General features: G+C 54.1%; 2 protein-coding genes across 2 annotated transcripts in view; both read left to right on the forward strand.

Annotated features, from left to right (window-relative positions):
* The window catches only part of LOC138813729 (mucin-3B-like), a 38,552-nt gene extending 17,133 nt beyond the window's left edge, over nt 1-21,419 (forward strand). Inside the window, exons 2-3 of the mRNA XM_070002110.1 lie at nt 65-21,352; nt 21,399-21,419. Coding sequence (XP_069858211.1) covers nt 65-21,352; nt 21,399-21,419 — 21,309 coding nt within the window. The remainder of the gene's footprint in view (nt 1-64; nt 21,353-21,398) is intronic.
* The window catches only part of LOC138813853 (mucin-16-like), a 92,882-nt gene continuing 89,840 nt past the window's right edge, over nt 21,415-24,456 (forward strand). Inside the window, exon 1 of the mRNA XM_070002378.1 lies at nt 21,415-23,303. Within this exon, the coding sequence (XP_069858479.1) occupies nt 21,437-23,303 (1,867 nt within the window). The 5' untranslated portion in view covers nt 21,415-21,436. The remainder of the gene's footprint in view (nt 23,304-24,456) is intronic.

The following is a 24,456-nucleotide window of genomic DNA, read 5'->3' on the forward strand; positions in this document are numbered from 1 at the left end:
GGAGAGAACACCCTCCACCTCTGAGGTCACTAGAGTTTCCACACAAATACCAACATCCTCTCAGACAACGGAGATATCCAAGACAACCTCCTCATCCACACTAGAACTGATCCACAGCATCACTCCTGCACAGCCCAGCTCAGCCTTAGACACCACTGCTGGCCACTCTGATGCTGCTACCAGCTCCTCCTCTGAGCATTTCAGGGCAGACTTCTCTGTTCCAACACTCTCTGGCAGCCTCGCCCCATCCACAGACTCAGCTCAGAGAACCACCAGCATGAAGATCACCAGCATGCCCTCCTCCTCTATCAAGACAGCTTCTGCAGAAATCACCACCACTGTCCATACACAGAATTCTGCAGCTGCATCCCACAGCTCGAGTCCCTGGGACATGTCAGCTACGGCCCCAGCCACCAGCACCCTCCCCACTGCACCCCAGATCCTGCCCCACTCACACAGCACCCTACAATCAAGCTCATCCCCTGAAGTCCTGTCCTCTACACCAACTCCAGCTGGGCCACATCTGAACTCCACAGGGCCCCTGACATCTGCAAGCTCCACAGCCTCACTTTCTGCTCCTTCCTCTGCTCCATCCATCACCCCACTCCTCACCTCCACTCTCCATGACACCACTGAGCAGATGGACACAGGATCAACACCTGTGAGCACCTTGACTCCAAGTCACACTACAAGTGGGAAGGATATCTCAGCCACCTCCTGGGTCTCCTCAGGTCTCCACACAAGTCCAACATCTTCAGACACAGCAGTGTCCACTGTGGAAGATACCAGTTCTATCCCCCAAATTCACTTTACTCCCTCTGCTACCTCAGAACTTCCTGAGACCACAGCTGAGGAGAGAACACTCTCCACCACTGGGGTCAACACAGTTTCCACACAAATGCCAACATCCTCTCAGACAAGAGAGATGGCCACCCAGACAGCTTCCTCCTGGACCAAAGGAATGACCCACACCAGCACTCCTGAGGAGCCCAGCTCACACATGGACTCCACTGCTGGCCTTTCTGATGCCACCAGCTCCTCCCCCAAGCAATCCAGTGAAGGCTCCGTCTTCTCTCCTCCAATGCTCCCTCCCAGCCTCACTCCATCCACAGTCTCTGCTCACAGAACCACTGAATGGGAAAAGAGCATGATCTCTTCCTCCTTCTACATGCCCACATTTGCAGAAATCACCACCACTGTCCCCACACAGCTTCTTGCATCTGCATCTCACAGCACGCATGCCTGGGTTACCTCAGCCACGGCCTCAACCACCAGCCCCTTCCCCAGTGCATCCCAGACCCAGCCCCACTCACACAGCACTCTGAAATCAGGCTCATCCCCTGATGTCCTATCCTCCACAGAAACTCCTGCTGATCCACATCTGAGCTCCTCAGGGGCCCTGACACCTGCCAGTTCCACAGCCTCACCTTCTCCTGCTCCTTCCTCCTCTGCATCCATCACCTCACTCCTCACCTCCACTCTCCAGGAAATTACACAGCTGATGGACACAAGATCAACACCTGCGAGCACCTTGACTTCAAGTCAGACTGTAAGTGGACAGGACACCTCAGCTACCTCCTGGGTCTCCTCAGGCCTCCACACAAGTCTAATATCTTCAGACACATCAGTGTCAACTGTGCAAGATTCCATTTCTGTCCCCCAAACTCAGTTTACTATCTCTGCTACCTCCAAAGTTCCTAAGACCACAGCTGAGATGAGGACCCCCTCCACTTCTGGGGACACCAAAGACTCCACAACTAGACAGAATTCTGTAAATACAACAGAGATGGTCACACAGACAACTTCCTCCTGGACCCAGGCACTGAACCATACCAGCACACCACGGCATCCCAGCTCAGGGCTGGACACCACAGCTGGATTCTCTGATGCCACCACAAGCTCCTCACCAGAGCTCTCTAGTGCAGGCTTCTCCTCTGCTCCAACGCCCCCTCTCAGCCTCACTCCATTCACAGTCTCAGCTCACAAAACTACTGGAATGGAGATCACCAGTGAGTCTTCATCCCCTTACAAGACAGCTTCTGCAGAAATCACCACCACTGTCCACACACAGCTTCCTGAATCTGCATCTCACAGCACGCATGCCTGGGATACCTCAGCCATGACCCTAGCCACCAGCACCCTCCCCACTGCATCGCAGACCCTGCCCAACTCACACAGCACCCAGCAATCAACCTCATCCCCTGAAGTCCTGTCTTCCACAACAATTCTACCTGTGCCACGTCTAAGCTCCACAGGGGCCCTGACATCTGTCAGACCTACAACCTCACCTTCTCCTGCTCCGTCCTCCCCTGTGTCCATCACAGCACTCCTCAACTCTACTCTCCAGGACACCACTCAGGAGATGCACACAGAATCAACACCTGTGAGCACCTTGACTCCAAGTCAGACTACAAATGGACAGGATATCTCAGCCACCTCTTGGGTCTTCTCAGGCCTCCACACAAGTCCAACATCTTCAGACACAGCAGTGTCCACTGTGGAACATTCCAGTTCTACCCTGCAAACTCACTTTACTATCTCTGCTACCTCAGAATTTGCTGAGACCACAGCTGGGATGAGGCCCCCCTCCACCACTGGGGACACCACAGATTCCACACCTGGTCAGAGTTCTGCAAAGACAACAGAGATGGACACACAGACAGCTTCCTCCCGGACCCAGACACCGACCTATACCAGTGCACCAGAGGAGTCCAGCTCAGCCCTGGACACCACTGCGGGCGTCTCTGAGGACTTCACCAGTTCCTCCCTTGAGCTCTCCAGTGCAGGCTTCTCCTCTCCTCCAAGGCTTCCTCCCAGCCTCGCTCCATCCACAGCCTCACCTCAGACATCCACAGATTCCAGTTCTGTCCTCAAAACCTACTTTACCACCTCAGCCTCCTCAGAACTTCCTGAGACCACAGCAGAGGAGAGAATGCCCTCCACCACTGCGGTCACCAGAGTTTCCACACAAATACCGACATCCTTTCAGACAAGAGAGATGGTCACCAAGACAACTTCCTCATCGACCCTAGAACTGACCCGCAGCAGCACTCCCACACAGCCCAGCTCAGCCCTGGCCACCAGTGCTGGCCCCTCTGGTGCCACCACCAACTCCTTCCTTGAGCTCTCCAGTGCAGGCTTTGTCTCCTCTGTTCCAGCGCTCCCTCCCAGCCACACTCCATCCACAATCTCGGCTCACCTACCCACTGGCATGGAGATCACCACTGTGCCTTCCTCTTCCTACAGGAAAACTTCTGCAGAAATCACCACCATTCACCAAAAGCAAACTCTTGGGTTAGCATCCGACAGCAACCACACCCAGGACACGTTAACCAAAGCGTCAGCCACCAGCATCCTCCCCACTGCATCCCAGACCCGGCCGCACTCACACACCACCCTGCAATCAACCTCATCCCCTGAAGTCCTGTCCTCCACACAAACTCCAGCTGTGTCATATATGACCTCCACAGGGGTCCTGACACCTGCCGCCACCACAGCCTCAGCTTCTTCTGCTCCTTCCTCTCCTGCCTCCAGCACCCTACTCCTCACCTCCACTCTCCAGCACACCACTCAGGGGATGCACACAGGATCAACACCTGTGAGCACCTTGATTGAAAGGCAGACTACAAGTGAACAGAACATTTCAGCCACCTCTTTTGTCTCCTCAGGCCTCCACACAAGTTCATCATCTTCAGACACAGCAGCATCGAATGGGAGAGACTACTCTTCTGTTCCCCAAACCTTATCATCTAATGTAACCTCCTCACACATTCCTGAGACCACAGCTGAGGTGAAGACACCCTTCAGCACCGGGGACACCATAATTTCAACAAAAATGCCAGCATCAACTCAGACCACAGAGCTGTTCACCCAGACAGCTTCGTCCTGGACCACAGCACTGACCCACACCAGCACTCCTGAGGAGCCCAGCTCAGCCCTGGACACCACTGCTGGCCTCTCTAAGGCCACCACAAGCTCCTCCCCAGAGCTCTCCACTACTGGCTTCTTCCCCTCTGCTGCATACCTCCCTCCCAGTCTTGCACCATTCACAGACTCTGCTCACACACCCACTGGAATTGAAAACAGCCTGATCACTTCCTCTTCACACAGCACAGCACCTACAGAAATCACCACCACTGTCCACACACCAATTCCTTCATCTGCATCCCATGGCACGAGGGCTTGGGACACATCTGCCCGAGTCTCAGAAACCAGCACCTTCCCCACTGCATCCCAGACTCCTCCCCACTCAATCATCACCATGCAATCAACCTCATCCCCTGAATACCTGTCTTCAACACAAACTCGAGCTGTGCCACATCTGAGCTCTACAGGAGCCCTGACACCTGCAAGCCCCACAGGCTCACCTTCTCCTGCTCCTTCCTCCCCTGCGTCCATCACCACACTCCTCACCTCCACTCTCCACGACACCACCGAGCGGATGGACACAGGATCAACACCTGTGAGCACCTTGACTCCAAGTCAGACTACAAGTGGACAGGACATCTCAGCCACCTCTCGGGTCTCCTCAGGCCTTCACACAAGTCCAACATATTCAGACACAGCAGTGTCCACCGTGGAATATTCCAGTTCTATCCTCGAAACTCACTTTACTATCTCTTCTACCTCAGAATTTACTGAGACAGCAGCTGAGATAAAGTCCCCCTCCACCACTGGGGACACCACAGATTCCACACTTGGACAGAGCTCTGCAAAGACAACAGAGATGGACACACAGACAGCTTCCTCCCGGACCCAGGCACTGACCTATACCAGTGCACCAGAGGAGCCCAGCTCAGCCCTGGACACAACTGCGGGCGTCTCTGAGGACACCTCCAGCTCCTCCCCTGAGCTCTCCAGTGCAGGCTTCTCCTCTCCTCCAAGGCTTCCTCCCAGCCTCGTGCCATCCACAGCCTCACCTCAGACATCCACAGATTCCAGTTCTGTCCTCAAAACCTACTTTACCACCTCAGCCTCCTCAGAACTTCCTGAGACCACAGCAGAGGAGAGAATGCCCTCCACCACTGCGGTCACCAGAGTTTCCACACAAATACCGACATCCTTTCAGACAAGAGAGATGTTCACCAAGACAACTTCCTCATCCACCCTAGAACTGACCCGCAGCAGCACTCCCACACAGCCCAGCTCAGCCCTGGCCACCAGTGCTGGCCCCTCTGATGCCACCACCAACTCCTTCCTTGAAGTCTCCAGTGCAGGCTTTGTCTCCTCTGTTCCAGCGCTCCCTCCCAGCCACACTCCATCCACAATCTCGGCTCACCTACCCACTGGCATGGAGATCACCACTGTGCCTTCCTCTTCCTACAGGAAAACTTCTGCAGAAATCACCACCATTCACCAAAAGCAAACTCTTGGGTCAACATCCGACAGCACCCATGCCCAGGACACGTTAACCAAAGCCTCAGCCACCAGCACCATCTCCACTGCATCCCAGACCCGGCCGCACTCACACACCACCCTGCAATCAACCTCATCCCCTGAAGTCCTGTCCTCCACACAAACTCCAGCTGTGTCATATATGACCTCCACAGGGGTCCTGACACCTGCCGCCACCACAGCCTCAGCTTCTTCTGCTCCTTCCTCCCCTGCCTCCAGCACCCTACTCCTCACCTCCACTCTCCAGCACACCACTCGGGGAATGCACACAGGATCAACACCTGTGAGCACCTTGATTGAAAGGCAGACTACAAGTGGACAGAATATTTCAGCCACTTCTTTGGTCTCCTCAGGCCTCCACACGAGTCCAACATCTTCCGACACAGCAGTGTCCACTGTGGAAAACTCCAGTTCTGTCCCCCAAAGCCACTTTACTACCTCGTCCCCCCCAGAACTCCCTGTGACAACAGCTGAAGAGAGAACGCCCTACACCACTGCGTTCATCAAACTTTCCACGCAAATACCAACATCCTCTCAGACAAGAGAGATGGTCACCCAGACAGCTTCCTCCTGGACCACAGCACTGACCCACACCAGCACTCCTGAGGAGCCCAGCTCAGCCCTGGACACCACTGCTGGTCTCTCTGATGCCATTACCAATTCCTCCCCTGAGCTCTCCACTGCAGACTTGGTCTCCTCCGTTCCAACGTCCTCTCCTAGCCTCGCTCCATCCACATTGTCGACTCACGAAACTCCTGGAAAAGAGAAGAGCATGATCTCTTCTTCCTCCTACATGCCAACATTTGCAGAAACTACCACGACTGTCCACACATGGATTCCTTCATCTACATCCTACCAGACGCATGCCTGGGACACGTCGGCCATGGCCTCAGCCTCCAGCACCCTCCCCACTGCATCCCAGACTCCGCCCCACAGCACCCTACAAGCAACCACATCCCCTGAAGTCCTGTCTTCCACACAAACTCCAGCTGTGTCACATCTGAGCTCCACAGGGGCCCTGACACCTGCCGGCCCCACAGCCTCAGCTTCTCCTGCTCCTTCCTCCCCTGCGACCATCACCCCACTCCTCACCTCCACTCTCCATGACACCATGCAGGGGATGCACACAGGATCAACACCTGTGAGCACCTTCAAACCAAGTCAAACTACAGGTGGACAGGATACCTCAGCCACTTCCTGGGTCTCCTCAGGCCTCCACACAAGTTCATCATCTTCAGACACAGCAGCATCGAATGGGAGAGACTACTCTTCTGTTCCCCAAACCTTATCATCTAATGTAACCTCCTCACACATTCCTGAGACCACAGCTGAGATGAAGACACCCCTCAGCACCCAGGATACCATAATTTCAACAAAAATGCCAGCATCAACTCAGACCACAGAGCTGTTCACCCAGACAGCTTCGTCCTGGACCACAGCACTGACCCACACCAGCACTCCTGAGGAGCCCAGCTCAGCCCTGGACACCACTGCTGGCCTCTCTAAGGCCACCACAAGCTCCTCCCCTGAGCGCTCCACTACAGGCTTCTTCCCCTCTGCTGCAAAACTCCCTCCCAGTCTTGCACCATTCACAGACTCTGCTCACACACCCACTGGAATGGAAAACAGCCTGATCACTTCCTCTTCTCACAGCACAGCACCTACAGAAATCACCACCACTGTCCACACACCAATTCCTGCATCTGCATCCCATGGCACGAGGGCTTGGGACACATCTGCCCGAGTCTCAGAAACCAGCACCTTCCCCACTGCATCCCAGACTCCTCCCCACTCAATCATCACCATGCAATCAACCTCATCCCCTGAATACCTGTCTTCAACACAAACTCGAGCTGTGCCACATCTGAGCTCTACAGGAGCCCTGACACCTGCAAGCCCCACAGGCTCACCTTCTCCTGCTCCTTCCTCCCCTGCATCCATCACCACACTCCTCACCTCCACTCTCCACGACACCACCGAGCGGATGGACACAGGATCAACACCTGTGAGCACCTTGACTCCAAGTCAGACTACAAGTGGACAGGACATCTCAGCCACCTCTCGGGTCTCCTCAGGCCTTCACACAAGTCCAACATATTCAGACACAGCAGTGTCCACCGTGGAATATTCCAGTTCTATCCTCGAAACTCACTTTACTATCTCTTCTACCTCAGAATTTACTGAGACAGCAGCTGAGATGAGGAGCCCCTCCACCACTGGGGACACCACAGATTCCACACCTGGACAGAGCTCTGCAAAGACAACAGAGATGGACACACAGACAGCTTCCTCCCGGACCCAGGCACTGACCTATACCAGTGCACCAGAGGAGTCCAGCTCAGCCCTGGACACCACTGCGGGCGTCTCTGAAGCCACCACCAGCTCATCCCCTGAGCTCTCCAGTGCAGGCTTCTCCTCTCCTCCAAGGCTTCCTCCCAGCCTCGTGCCATCCACAGCCTCACCTCAGACATCCACAGATTCCAGTTCTGTCCTCAAAACCTACTTTACCATCTCAGCCTCCTCAGAACTTCCTGAGACCACAGCAGAGGAGAGAATGCCCTCCATCACTGCGGTCACCAGAGTTTCCACACAAATACCGACATCCTTTCAGACAAGAGAGATGTTCACCAAGACAACTTCCTCATCCACCCTAGAACTGACCCGCAGCAGCACTCCCACACAGCCCAGCTCAGCCCTGGCCACCAGTGCTGGCCCCTCTGGTGCCACCACCAACTCCTTCCTTGAAGTCTCCAGTGCAGGCTTTGTCTCCTCTGTTCCAGCACTCCCTCCCAACCACACTCCATCCACAATCTCGGCTCACCTACTCACTGGAATGGAGATCACCACTGTGCCTTCCTCTTCCTACAAGAAAACTTCTGCAGAAATCACCACCATTCACCAAAATCAAACTCTTGCTTCTGCATCCCATGGCACCCAAGCCCAGGACACATCAGCCACAGCCCCAACCACCAGCATCCTCCCCACTGCATCCCAGACCCGGCCGCACTCACACACCACCCTGCAATCAACCTCATCCCCTCAAGTCCTGTCCTCCACACAATCTAGACCTATGCCATATCTGAGCTTCACAGGGGCCTTCATACCTACTGGCACCACAGCCTCCCATTCTCCTTCTCCTTCCTCCCCTGTACCCATCACCCCATTCCTCACCTCCACTCTCCAAGAGAAAACAATAGACAAAGGATCAACACCTGTGAGCACCTTGACGCCAAGTCAGACTACAAGAGAACAGGACACCCCAGCCACCTCCTGGGTCTCCTCAGGGATCGACACAAGTCCAGCATCTTCAGACACAGCAGTCACCACTGTGGAAGACTCCACTTCTGTTCCCCAAACCCACTTTACTCTCTTGGCCTCTTCAGAAGTTCCTTTGACCACAGCCAAGGAGAGACCTCCCTCCAGCCCTGGGGTCATCACAGCTTCCACACAAATACCAACCTTCTCTCAGACAAGAGAGATGGCCACCCAGACAGCTTCCTCCTGGACCACAGCACTGACTCACACCAGCACTCCTGAGGAGCCCAGCTCACATATGGACACCACTGCTGGCCTCTCTGATGCCACCACCAGCTCCTTCCCTGAACAATCCAGTACAGGCTTCTCCTCTGCTCCAAAGCTCCCTCCCAGCCTCACTCCATCCACAGTCATGACTCACAGAACCACTGAAACGGAAAAGAGCGTGGTCTCTTCCTCCTCCTACATGCCAACATTTCCAGAAATCACCACCACTATGCCCATACAGCTTCCTGCATCTGCATCTCACAGCACACGAGCTTGGGACTCATCAACCACGGCCTCAGCCACCAAAAACCTCCCCACAGCAGCCCAGACCCTGCCACACTCACACACCACCCTACAATCAAGCTCATTCCCTGACGTCTTGACCTCCACACCAACTCCAGCTGGGCCACATCTGAGCTCCACAGGGGCCCTGACACCTGGAAGCCCCACAGCCTCACCTACTCCTGCTTCTTCCTCCCCTGCATCCATTACCACACTCCTTACCTCTGCTCTCCAAAACACCATGCAGTGGATGGACGCAGGATCAACATATGTAAGCACCTTGACTTCAACACAGACTACAGGTGGACAGGATGTCTCAGCCAACACCTGGGCCTCCTCAGGCCTCGACACAAATCCAACATCTTCAGACACAGCAGAGTCCACTGTGGAACATTCCAGTTCTATTCCCCAAATTCAGTTTACTCTCTCTGCTACCTCAGAACCTCCGGATACCACAGCTGAGGAGAGAACGCCCTTCACCCCTGGGGTCAGCACAGTTTCCACACAAATACCAACATCCTCTCAGACAAGAGAGATGGCCACCCAGACAGCTTCCTCCTGGACTACAGCACTGACCCACACCAGCACTCCTGAGGAGCCCAGCTCAGCCCTGGACACCACTGCTGGCCTCTCTGATGCCACCACCAGCTCCTTCCCTGAGCTCTCCAGTACAGGCTTCTCCTCTGCTCCAAAGCTCCCTCCCAGCCTCACTCCATCCACAGTCATGACTTACAAAACCACTGAATGGGAAAAGAGTGTGATCTCTTCCTCCTCTTACATACCAACATTTACAGAACTCACCACCACTATCCCGACACAGTTTCCTGCATCTGCATCTCACAGCACGCATGCCTGGGATACCTCAGCCACGGCCACAGCCACCAGCATCCTCCCCACTGCATCCCAGACCCTGCCCCCATCATACACCACCCTGCAATCAAGCTCATCCCCTGAAGTCCTGTCCTCCACACCAACTCCAGCTGCACCACATCTGAGCTCTACAGGGGCCATAAAATCTGCAAGATCCACAGCCTCACCTTCTCCTGCTCCTTCTTCCCCTGCATCCATCACCCCACTCCTCACCTCCACTCTTTCTGACAGCACTGAGGGGATGAACACAGGATCAACACCTGTGAGCACTTTGAATCCAAGTCAGACTACAGGTGGACAGCAAATATCAGCCACCTCCTGGGTCTCCTCAGGCCTCCACTCAAGTCCAGCATCTTCAGACACAGCAGTGACCACTGTGGAACATTCCAGTTCTCTACCCAAAACCTACTTTACCACCTCTGCCTCCTCAGAACTTCCTGTAACCACAGCTGAAGAGAGAATGCTCCCCACCACTGGGGTCATCACAGTTTCTACACAAATACCAACATCCTCTCAGACACGAGAGATGGCCACCCAGACAGCTTCCTCCTGGGCCAGAGAACTGACCCACACCAGCACTCCTGAGGAGCCCAGCTCAGCCCTGGACACCACTGCTGGCCTCTCTGATGCCACCACCAGCCTCTCCTCTGAGCTCTCAACAGCAGGCTTCTTCTCCTCTGCTCCAAAGCTCCCTCCCAACCTCCCTCAATCCACAGTCTCCGCTAACAGAACCACTGGAATGGAGATCACCAACATGTCCTCCTCTCCTTACAAGACAGCTTCTGCAGAAATCCCCACTACTGACCATTCTCAGATTCCTGCATCTGCATCCCACAGCACAGGTACCTGGGATTCCTCAACCATGGCCCCAGCCACCAGCACCATCCCCACTGCATCCCAGACCCTGCCCCACTCACACAGCACCCTGCAATCAACCTCATCCCCTGAAGTCCTTTCCTCCACACAAACTCCAGCTGGGCCACATCTGACCTCCACAGAGCTCCTGACACCTGCAAGCCCCACAGCCTCACCTTCTCCTGCTCCTTCTTCCCCTGCATCCATCAGCCCACTCCTTACCTCCACTCTCTATGACACCACTGAGGGGATGGACACGGGATCAACACCAGTGAGCACCTTGAATCCAAGTCACACTACAAGTGAACAGCAAATCTCAGCCACCTCCTGGGTCTCCTCAGGCCTCCACACAAGTTCATCGCCTTCAGACACAGCAGTGGCCACTTTGGAACATTCCAGTTCTCTCCTGAAAACCTACTTTACCACCTCAGCCTCCTCAGGACTTCCTGTGACCTCAGCTAAAGAGACAATGCTCTCCACCACTGGGGTCAGCACAGTTTCTACACAAGTACCAACATCCTCTCAGACAAGAGAGATGGCCACCCAGACAGCTTCCTCTTGGGCCACAGAACTGACCCATATCAGCACTACTGAGGAGCCCAGCTCAAACATGGACACCACTGCTGAACAATCCAGTACAGGCTTTTTCTCCTCTGCTCCAAAGCTCCCTCCCAGCCTCACTCCATCCACAGTCTCAGCTCATAGAACCCATGGAATGGAGATCACCAGCATGTCTTCCGTCTCATACAAGAACAATTCTGCAGAAATCACCACCACTGTTCACACACAGACTCTGGCAACTGCATTGCGTACCACAGATGCCAGTGACACGTCAACCATGGCCCCAGCCACCAGCATCCTCCCTACTGCATCCCAGACATTGACCCACTCACACAGCACCCTGCAATCAAGCTCATCCCCTGAAGTCTTGTCCTCCACACCAACTCCAGCTGGGCCACATCTGAAATCCACAGAGCCCCTGACACCTGCTGGCCCCACAGCTTCACCTTCTCCTGCTCCTTCCTCCCCTGCATCCATCACTCCACTCCTCACCTCCACTCTCCAGGTAACCACTGAACAAATGGACACAGGGTCAATACCTATGAGCACCTGGACTGCAAGTCCAACTAAAAATGGACAGCACATCTCAGCCACCTCCTGGGTCTCCTCAGGCCTCCACACAAGTCCAACAACTTCAGACACAGCAGTCACCACTGTGGAAGATTCCAGTTCAGTCACCACTGTGGAAGATTCCAGTTCTCCCACCAAAACCTACTTTATCACCTCAGCCTTCTCAGAACTTCCTGTGACCACAGCAGAAGATAGAACACCCTCCATCACTGGGGACATCACAGTTTCCACACAAATACCAACATCCTCTCAGACAAGAGAGATGGCCACCCAGACACCTTCTTCTTGGACCACAGCAATGACCCACACCAGCACTTCTGAGGAGCCCAGCTCAAACATGGACACCACTGCTGGCCTCTCTGATGCCACCACCAGCTCCTCCCCTGAGCAATCCAGTAGAGGCTACTTCTCCGCTGTTCCAAAGCTCCCTTCCAACCTCCCTCCATCCACAGTCACGGCTCACATAACCACTGAATGGGAAAAGAGTGTGATCTCTTCCTTCTCCTACATGCCAACATTGGAAGAAACCACCACCACTATCTCCACACAGCTTCCTGTATCTGCATCTGACAGCACCCATGCCTGGGACACGTCAGCCATGGCCTCAGCCACCAGCATCCTCCCAACTGCATCCCAGACACTGCCATACTCACACAGCACCCTGCAATCAAGCTCATCCCCTGAAGTCCTGTCCTCCACACCAACTCCAGCTGTGTCACATCTGAGCTCCACACTAGTCGGCCCCACAGATTCACTTTCTCCTGCTTCTTCCTCCCCTGGGACCATCACCCCACTCCTCACCTCCACTCTCCATGACACCACACAGGGGATGGACACAGGATCAACACCTGTGAGCACCTTCACTGAAAGGCAGACAACAAATGGACAGAAAATTTCATCTGCTTTCTGGGTCTCCTCAGGCCTCCACACAAGTCCAGCATCTTCAGACACAGCAGTGTCCACCCTAGAAGACTCCAGTTCTGTCCCCAAAATCCACTTTACTCCCTTGGCCTCCCCAGAACTTCCTGTGACCACAGCTGAGGAGAGAATGCCCTCCACCCCTGGGGTCATCACAGTTTCCACACAAATACCAACATCCTCTCAGACAAGAGAGATGGTCACACAGACAGCTTCCTCCTGGGCCACAGCACTGACCCACACCAGCACTCCTGAGGAGCCCAGCTCAGCCCTGGACACCACTGCTGGCCTCTCTGATGCCACCACCAGCCTCTCCTCTGAGCAACCCAGTGCAGGCTTCAGCTCCTCTGTTGCAACGCTCCCTCCCAGCCTCATTCTATCCACAGTCACAGCTCACAGGACCACTGGAGTGGAGATCACCAGCATGTCTTCTGTCCCGTACAAGAGCAATTCTGCAGAAATCACCACCACTGTCCACACAAGCATTCCTGAATCTGGCTTCCAAGACACGAGTGCATGGGACACGTCAGCCACGGCCCCAATCACCAGCAACCTCGACACTGCATCCCAGATCCTGCCCCACTCACACAGCACCCTGCAATCAAGCTCATCCCCTGAAGCCCTGTCCTCCACACCAACTCCAGCTGTGCCACATCTGAGCTCCACACCTGTTGGCCCCACAGACTCACCTTCTCCTGCTCCTTCTTCCCCTGCATCCATGAATCCACTCCTCACCTCCACTCTCTATGACACCAGGAAGGATATGGACACAGGGTCAACACCAGTGAGCACCTTGAATCCAAGTTACACTACAAGTGAACAGCAAATCTCAGCCACCTCCTGGGTCTCCTCAGGCCTCCACACACATCCAGCATCTTCAGACACAGCAGTGTCTACTGTGGAATATTCCAGTTCTCTACCCAAAACCTACTTTACCACTTCGGCCTCTTCAGAACTTCCTGTGACCTCAGCTAAAGAGAGAATGCTCTCTGCCACTGGGGTCAGCACAGTTTCTACACAAATACCAACATCCTCTCAGACAAGAGAGATGGCCACCCAGACAGCTTCCTCTTGGGCCACAGCACTGACCCACACCAGCACTCCTGAGGAGCACAGCTCAGCCCTGGACACCACTGCTGGCCTCTCTGATGCCACCACCAGCTCCTCCCCTGAACAATCCAGTACAGGCTTCTTCTCCTCTGCTCCAAAGCTCCCTCCTAGTCGCACTCCATCCACAGTCTCAGCTCACAGAACCACTGGAATGGAGATCACTAGCATGTCCTCTGTCCCTTACATGACCACTTCTGCAGAAATCACCACCACCACTGTCCATGCACAGCTTCCAGCAACTGCATTGAGTACCACAGATGCCAGTGACACCCCAGCGACCACCATCCTCCCCAGTGCATCCCAGACCCTGCCATACTCACACAGCACCCTGCAATCAAGTTCATCCCCTGAAGCCCTGTCCTCCACACAAACTCCAGCTGTGCCACATCTGAGCTCCACACTAGTCGGCCCCACAGACTCACCTTCTCCTGCTCCTTCCTCCCCTGGGACCATCACCCCACTCCTCACCTCCACTCTCCATGACACCACACAGGGGATGGACACAGGATCAACACCTGTGAGCACCTTGACTGAAAGGCAGACTACAAATGGACGGAACATTTCATCTGCTTCCTGGATCTCCTCAGGCCTCTACACAAGTCAAGCATCTTCAGACACAACAGTGTCCACCCTAGAAGACTCCAGTTCTGTCCCCAAAATCCACTTTACTCCCTTGGCCTCCCCAGAACTTCCTGTGACCACAGCTGAGGAGAGAATGCTCTCCACCCCTGGGGTCATCACAGTTTCCACACAAATACCAACATCCTCTCAGACAAGAGAGATGGTCACCCAGACAGCTTCCTCCTGGACCACAGCACTGACCCACAGCAGCACTCCTGAGGAGCCCAGCTCAGCCCTGGTCACCACTGCTGGCCACTCTGATGCCACCACCAGCTCCTTCCTTGAGCTCTCCAGTGCAGACTTCTCCTCTGCTCCAATGCTCCCTCCCAGCCTCATTCTATCCACAGTCACACCTCACAGAACCACTGGATTGGAGATCACCAGCATATCCTCCTCTCCGTACAAGACAGCTTCTGCAGAAATCACCACCACTGTACACACTCGGATTCCTGCATCTGCATTCCACAGCACAGGTACCTGGGATTCATCAACCATGGCCTCAGCCACCAGCACCATCCCCACTGCATCCCAGACCCTGCCCCACTCACACACCACCCTGCAATCAAGCTTATCCCCTGAAGTCCTGTCCTCCACACAAACTACACCTGTGCCACATGTGAGCTCCACAGTAACTCTCACAACTTCTGGCCCCACAGCCTCAACTCCTGCTCCTTCGTCCCCTGCATCCATCAGCCCACTCCTCACCTCCACTCTCCACGACACCACCCAGGGGATGGACACAGGATCAACACCTGTGAGCACCTTGACTCCAAGTCACACTAGGAATGGACAGCACATTTCAGCCACCTCCTGGGTCTCCTCCGGTCTCCACACAAGTCCAACATCTTCACACACAGCAGTCCACACTGTGGAAGAGTCCAGTTCTGTACCCCAAGCCTACTTTACCACCTCACTCTCCTCAGAACTTCCTGTGACCTCACCCTCCACCACTGAGGTCATCATAGTTTCCACACAAATACCAACATCTTCTCAGACAAGAGAGATGGTCACCCAGACAGCGTCCTCCTGGACCACAGCACTGACCCACACCAGCATTCCTGAGGAGCCAAGCTCAAACATGGACACCACTGCTGGCCTCTCTGATGCCACCACCAGCTCCTCCCCTGAGCAATCCAGTACAGGTTACTTCTCCTCTGCTCCAACGCTCCCTCCCAGCATCCCTCCATCCACAGTCATGTCTCACAGAACCACTGAATGGGAAAAGAATGTGATCTCTTCCTCCTCCTACATGCCAGCATTGGCAGAAATCACCACCACTATCTCCACACAGCTTCCTGCATCTGCATCTGACAGCACGCATGCCTGGGACACGTCAGCCATGGCCTCAGCCACCAGCATCCTCCCCACTGCATCCCAGACCCTGCCCCACTCACACAGCACCCTGCAAGAAAGCTCATCCCCTGAAGTCCTGTCCTCCACACAAACTCCAGCTGTGTCGCATCTGAGCTCCACACTTGTTGGCCCCACAGTCTCACCTTCTCCTGCTCCTTCCTCCCCTGGGACCATCACCCCACTCTTCACCTCCACTCTCCAGGACACCACCCAGGAGATGGACACAGGATCAATACCCATGAGCACCTTGACGCCAAGTCAGACTACAAGAGGACAGGACATTTCATCTGCTTCTTGGGTCTCCTCAGGCCTCCACACAAGTCCAGCATCTTCAGACACAGCAGTGTCCACTGTAGAAGACTCCAGTTCTGTCCCCAAAATCCACTTTACTCCCTTGGCCTCCTCAGAACTTCTTGTGACCACAGCTGAGGAGAGAATGCCCTCCACCCCTGGAGTTATCACAGTTTCCACACAAATACCAACATCCTCTCAGACAAGAGAGATGGTCACCCAGACAGCTTCTTCCTGGACCGCAGAACTGACCCAAACCAGAACTCCTGTGGAGTCCAGCTCATCCTTGGACACCACTGCAGGCCTCTCTGATGCCACCACCAAACTCTCCTCTGAGCAATCAAGTTCAGGCTTCAGCTCCTCTTCACCAATGCTCCCTCCCAGCCTCACTCTATCCACAGTCACAGCTCATAGAACCACTGGAATGGAGATCACCAGCATGTCCTTCTCCCCTTACAAGACAGCTTCTGCAGAAATCACCACCACTGTCCATACTGAGAATCCTGCATCTGCATCCCACAGCACAGGTACCTGGGACTCATCATCCATGGCCCCAGCCACCAGTACCCTCCCCACTGCATCCCAGACCCTATCCCTCTCACACAGCACCCTGCAATCAAGCTCATCCCCTGAAGTCCTGTCCTCCAAGCCAACTCCAGCTGGACCACATCTGACTTCCACTGGGGCCCTGACACCTACCGGCCCCACAGTCTCACCTTCTCCTGCTCCTTCTTCCCCTGAATCTAACACCCCACTCCTCACCTCCACTCTCTATGACACCACCAAGGGAATGGACACAGGATCAACACCTGTAAGCACCTTGACTCTAAGTCAGACTACAGGTGAACAACACTTCTCAGCTACCTCCTGGGTCTCCTCAGGCCTCCACACAAGTCCATCATCTTCAGACACAGCAGTGTCCACTGTGGAACATTCCAGTTCTATTCCCCAAATTCAGTTTACTATCTCTGCTACCTCAAAACCTCCTGAGACAAAAGCGGAGGAGAGAACGCCCTCCACCACTGGGGTCATCACAGTTTCCACACAAATGCCAACATCCTCTCAGACAAGAGAGATGGCCACCCAGACAGCTTCCTCCTGGACCACAGAACTAACCCATACCAGCACTCCTGAGGAGCCCAGCTCACATATGGACACCACTGCTGGCCTCTCTGATGCCACCACCAGCTCCTCCCCTGAACAATCCAGTACAGGCTTCTCCTCTGCTCCAGCGCTCCCTCCCAGCATCCCTCCATCCACAGTCATGACTCGCAGAACCACTGAATGGGAAATCACCACCACTGTCCCCACACAGCTTCCTGCATCTGCATCTCACAGCACGCATGTCTGGGACACGGCAGCCCTGGCCTCAGCCACCAGCATCCTCCCCAGTGCATCCCAGACCCTGCCCCACTCACACAGCACCCTTCAATCCAGCTCATCCCCTGAAGTCCTGTCCTCCACACAATCTCCAGGTGGGCCACATCTGAGCTCCACAAGACAGGATATGTCAGCTACCTCCTGGGTCTCCTCAGGCCTCCACATGAGTCCAACATATTCAGACACAGCAGTGTCCACTGTGGAAGACTCCAGTTCAGTCCACAAAACCCATTTTACTCCCTTGGCCTCTTCAGAACTTCCTGTGACCACAGCTGAGGAGAGAACGCCCTCCACCCCTGGCATCATCACAGTTTCCACACAAAAACCAACATCTTCTCAGACACAAGAGATGTTCACTACTTCTCCGTGGATCCTAGAACTGACCCACAGCAGCACTCCTGCACAGCCCAGCTCAGCCCTGGACACCACTGCTGGCCTCTCTGATGCTGCCACCAGCTCCTCCCCTGAACTCACCAGTGCAGACGCTGTCTCCTCTGCTCCAATACTCCCTTCCAGCCTCGCTCCATCCACAGTCTTGGCTCACAGAACCACCGGAGTAGAGATCACCAGTGTGTCCTCCTCCCCTTATAAGACAGCTTCTGCAGAAATCACCACCACTGTCCACACAAGCTTTCCTGAATCTGGCTTCCACAGCACGAGTGCATGGGACACCTCAGCCACGGCTCCAGCCAACAACACTCTCCCCACTGCATCCCAGACCCTGCCCCACTCACACACCACCCTGCAATCAAGCTCTTCCCCTGAAGTCCTGTCCTCCACACAAACTCCAGCTGGGCCACATCTGAACTCCACAGGGCCCCTGACATCTGCAAGCTCCACAGCCGCACCTTCTGCTCCTTCCTCCCCTGGGACCATCACCACACTCCTCACCTCCACTCTCCACGACACCACCCAGGGGATGGACACAGGATCAACACCTGTGAGCACCTTGACTCCAAGTCAGAGTACAAGTGGACAGGACACTTCAACCACCTCCTGGATCTCCTCAGGCCTCCACACAAGTCCAACATATTCAGACACAGCAGTGTCCACTCTGGAAGACTCCAGTTCTGTCTACAAAACCCATTTTACCACCTCAGCCTCCTCAGAACTTCCTGTGACCACAGCTGAGGACAGAACTCCCTCCATCACTGGGGTCATCACAGTTTCCACACAAATACCAACATCCTCTCAGACAAGAGAGATGGCCACCCAGACAGCTTCCTCCTGGACCACAGCACTGACCCACTCCAGTACTCTTGAGGAGCCCAGCTCAAACATGGACACCACTGCGGGCATCTCTGATGCCACCACCAGCTCCTCCCCTGAGCTCTCCAGTGCAGATTTCTCCTCTGCTACAAGGCTCCCTCCCAAACTCATACCATCCACAGTCTCTGCTCACAGAACCACTGGAGTGGAGATCGCCAGTGTGTTCTCTTCCCCTTACAAGACAGCTTCTGCTGAAATGACCACCACTGTCCACACTCGGATTCCTGCATCTGCATCCCACAGTGCGCATGCCTGGGACCTGTCAGCCATGGCTCCAGCCACCACCATCCTCCCCACTGCATCCCAGACCCTGCCCCACTCACACAGCACCCTGCAATCAAGCTCATCCCCTAAAATCCTGTCCTCCACACAAACTCCACCTGTGCCACACCTGAGCTCCACAGTAACTCTCACAACTTCTGGCCCCACAGCCTCAACTTCTCCTGCTCCTTCCTCCCCTGCATCCATCAGCCCACTCCTCACCTCCACTCTCCACGACACCACCCAGGGGATGGATACAGGATCAACACCTGTGAGCACCTTGACTCCAAGTCAGAGTACAAGTGGACAGGACACTTCAACCACCTCCTGGATCTCCTCAGGCCTCCACACAAGTCCAACATATTCAGACACAGCAGTGTCCACTCTGGAAGACTCCAGTTCTGTCTACAAAACCCATTTTACCACCTCAGCCTCCTCAGAACTTCCTGTGACCACAGCTGAGGACAGAACTCCCTCCATCACTGGGGTCATCACAGTTTCCACACAAATACCAACATCCTCTCAGACGAGAGAGATGGCCACCCAGACAGCTTCCTCCTGGACCACAGCACTGACCCACTCCAGTACTCTTGAGGAGCCCAGCTCAAACATGGACACCACTGCGGGCGTCTCTGATGCCACCACCAGCTCCTCCCCTGAGCTCTCCAGTGCAGACTTCTCCTCTGCTACAAGGCTCCCTCCCAAACTCATACCATCCACAGTCTCGGCTCACAGAACCACTGGAGTGGAGATCGCCAGCGTGTTCTCTTCCCCTTATAAGACAGCTTCTGCTGAAATGACCACCACTGTCCACACTCGGATTCCTGCATCTGCATCCCACAGTGCGCATGCCTGGGACCCGTCAGCCATGGCTCCAGCCACCACCATCCTCCCCACTGCATCCCAGACCCTGCCCCACTCACACAACTCCCTGCAATCAAGCTCATCCCCTAAAATCCTGTCCTCCACACAAACTCCACCTGTGCCACACCTGAGCTCCACAGTAACTCTCACAACTTCTGGCCCCACAGCCTCAACTTCTCCTGCTCCTTCCTCCCCTGCGTACATCACCCAACTCCTTACCTCCACTCTCCACGACACCACCCAGGGTATGGACACAGGATCAACACCTGTGAGCACCTTGACTCCAAGTCACACTAGGAATGGACAGCACATTTCAGCCACCTCCTGGGTCTCCTCCGGTCTCCACACACATCCAACATCTTCACACACAGCAGTCACCACTGTGGAAGAGTCCAGTTCTGTCCCCAAAACCTACTTTACCACCTCGGCCTTCTCAGAACTTCCTGTGACCTCAGCTGAAGAGAGAACGCCCTCCACCACTGAGGTCAGCACAGTTTCCACACAAATACCAACATCTTCTCAGACAAGAGAGATGCTCACCCAGACACCTTCTTCCTGGACCACAGCACTGACCCACACCAGCACTCCTGAGGAGCCAAGCTCAAACATGGACACTACTGCGGGCGTCTCTGATGCCACCACCAGCTCCTACCCTGAGCAATCCAGTACAGGCTTCTTCTCTGCTGCTCCAACACTCCCTCCCAACCTCCCTCCATCCACAGTCATGGCTCACAGAACCACTGAATGGGAAAAGAGTGTGATCTCTTCCTCCTCTTACATGCCAGCATTGGCAGAAATCACCACCACTATCTCCACACAGATTCCTGTATCTGCATCTCACAGCACGCATGCCTGGGACACGTCAGCCATGGCCTCAGCCACCAGCATCCTCCCCTCTGCGTCCCAGACCCTGCCATACTCACACAGCACCCTGCAATCAAGCTCATCCCCTGAAGTCCTGTCCTCCACACCAACTCCAGCTGTGTCACATCTGAGCTCCACGCCTGTTGGCCCCACAGTCTCACCTCCTGCTCCTTCCTCCCCTGGGACTATCACCCCACTCCTCACCTCCACTCTCCACGACACCACGCAGGGGATGCACACAGGGTCACCTCCCGTGAGCACCTTGACTGAAAGGCAGATGACAAATGGGCAGAACATTTCATCTGCTTCTTGGGTCTCCTCAGGCCTCCACTCAAGTCCAGCATCTTCAGACACAGCAGTGTCCACTGTGGAATATTCCAGTTCTCCCCCCCAAACCTACTTTACCACCTCAGCCTCCTCAGAACTTTCTGTGACCTCAGCTAAAGAGACAATGCTCTCCACCACTGGGGTAAGCACAGTTTCTACACAAATACCAACATCCTCTCAGACAAGAGAGATGGCCACCCAGACAGCTTCCTCTTGGGCCACAGCACTGACCCACACCAGCACTCCTGAGGAGCCCAGCTCAGCCCTGGACACCACTGCTGGCCTCTCTGATGCCACCACCAGCTCCTCGCCTGAACAAAACAGTACAGGCTTCTTCTCCTCTGCTCCAAAGCTCCCTCCCAGTCGCACTCCATCCACAGTCCCAGCTCACAGAACCACTGGAATGGAGATCACCAGCATGTCCTCTGTCCCTTACAAGACCACTTCTGCAGAAATCACCACCACTGTCCACACACAGCTTCCGGCAACTGAATTCCATACCACAGATGCCAGGGACACGTCAGCCATGGCCTCAGCCACCACTACCCTCCCCAGTACATCCCAGACCCTGCCCCACTCACACAGCACCCTGCAATCAAGCTCATCCCCTGAAGTCCTGTCCTCCACACAAACTCCAGCTGTGCCATATCTGAGCTCCACAGGGACCCTCACACCTGCAGCCTCACCTTCTCCTGCTTCTGCCTCCCCTTCATCCTTCACCCCATTCATCTCCACTCTCCAGGACACCATGCTGGGGATGGACACAGAATCAACACCCTTTACTCCACGTTCTCTCTCTGTACAGGAAACCAGCTCTCTCTCTTCTCTGCCTTTCCTGTCTTCTTCCTCCTCTTTTTCTGTCACTTCATCCCAGAATCTCTCTCCCCTTTCTTCTTCTGCCAGCTCCCTGCTTACCTCTGGGCTGTCGAAAACCACAGACATTTCCAACAGAAGCCCCACATGGGCAGTAAGTTCACCCCCCAGTCTCACCACTTCAGCCCTTGAAACCCTGGCTCCTTCGGACGTCACTACAGGCACAGAAAAACTCCAGTCTTCCTCACCCCCAGCCGTTTTCAAGGTGCCAACCCGCCATTCGGAAGGGGCACAGAGTTCTAGGCTCCCCATCTCCTGGGAGTCACCCACAACTGCCTATGCAGTGGGCTCTTCTGCCCATGTGTGGGAGGTCTGGAAGACCACCCCAGTGTCTGACCACGTGGCACCCACCAGAGTGACCACGGAGCCATTCGACGAGGCAAGCATGTCCACAGAGCCCAGCTCGGCTCCCCGCACCCTTCTACCTCCTTCTCTTGAGTCCACTCCAGCTCTCCAGACTTCCCAGCAGGCCTCAACCTCTTCTACACCCGCATCAGCCTCAGGCTGGACTCCAGTGTCACAGTCGACCGTAATGTCAAGGCCAAGTGTCCCCCACTTCTCTACCCCTCCCTCTGTAATGGGGCCTTCTGGGGTGACTTCCTCCCCACCACCATCTCAGTCCACCGTGTCTGCCTCACAGAGTGTTCATGTTCCCAGGACAGACTTGATGCCATCCGAATCCACTGGGCCTAACCCCTCCACACCTCTGTCAGAGAATACCATATCATTTGTCTCCCCTGGAGTCCCCCAAGCCAGCCTAGCTTCGCCTTCTGCCAGTCCCTACTCTAGAATGGAATCAAGCCCAGGGCAGGCTCTTCCGTCCGCCATTGCAGAGAACTGGCCTTCATCAGCTTCCGTACCAGCATCTTCCTCTGACCTCTCCACCCCTGCCTCTCCCACCAGCCCCACCCCCCATGCCATGACTTCCTCCCCGGCCACCACCAACATGGCAGACACTAGTCTTGCTACAGAAGGACACCCAGTGACGCCCAGTACTTTAGAGCCCAGAACCCAGCCCATCCAGACATCTTTATCTCCCAGCAAAGGGACAGAAGATGACAACTTAAGAGCAATGACAAGTGCTGTTCAAGTTTCTGCACATCCAACCCGGTCGTCAAGTAAGAATCCACACCTTCTCTCATCCCAGGCAGGGAAGGAAGGGGAATCAGAGGAGATAAGTCTTTGCCAAAAATGAAAAAAAAGGGAGGGGGGAGTTATTGAATTCATTCCCACAATCAGAATTCCCTTATTATAAAGCCACATGCTGATGGCTCATTCCTGTAGTCTGAGTGACACAAGAAGGCTGAGATCTGAGGATCACAGTTTGATACCGGCCTGGGCAGGAAAGTCAGTAAGATTCTTATCTCCAATGAACCACCAAGAAGCTGGAAATGGAGCTGTGGTTCAAGTGGTAGAGCACCAGCCTTGAGTTCAAGAACAGTATGCACCCAAAATCATTTATGTTTATTAGTAATACTATTATTTATTATTATTACATTTGTTATTTATTGTTGGTTTTATTGTTATACTATTATTCTTTAATAGTAGTATAAACTAATAGGTTTTATTGTGATGTTTCCATATGCACATATACTGTGTTTGGTTATATTTCCCCCCACTTTCCGATTACTCTCCCTTGCCCTTCCCTCTCTCCCCTAGTTCCCCAGACCCATTTCACTTTCCCATAGTCCATTTTCTATTTTTCAAGTCATCTTTTTTCTTTATTTGTAATTTTTACATATGAGAGAATATATAGATACTCGCCTTCCTGCATATGGTTAATTTTGCTAAATGTGAGCATCTCCAGTTACCTCACTGTCTTACGAATGAATTGATTTTATTCATCATCATGGCTGAGGAACAACGCATGTGTGTGTATGTGTGTATGTGTCTGTCTGTCTGTCTGCCTATGTCTGTGTCTGTGTCTGTGTCTATGTATATGTGTTCTGGTTTTTCATCAACACATCTGTTGGCAAAGATTAGGTTTTTTTATACCGCTGGGACTTAGGCCCAGGACCTTGGCAAGCACTGTACTGGCAAACCATATCCCCAGGTCCCTATAATGGAATTTCTTTTAGCAAACATTTGTTGATTCTAAATTCAGTTCCAAGCACTGAACTAGGCATTGGGAAAGAAAGATAGATAGATAGATAGTTAGATAGATAGATAGATAGATAGATAGATAGATAGATAGATAGATAGATAGATAGATAGATAGATAGATAGATAGATAGATAATAAATAAGGAGGTGAATAATTACAATATCACAA

This window comes from Dipodomys merriami, unplaced genomic scaffold (assembly GCF_024711535.1).
Source record: "Dipodomys merriami isolate MVZ:Mamm:240054 unplaced genomic scaffold, mDipMer1.0.p SCAF_6, whole genome shotgun sequence".
Taxonomy (NCBI): Eukaryota; Metazoa; Chordata; class Mammalia; order Rodentia; family Heteromyidae; genus Dipodomys; species Dipodomys merriami.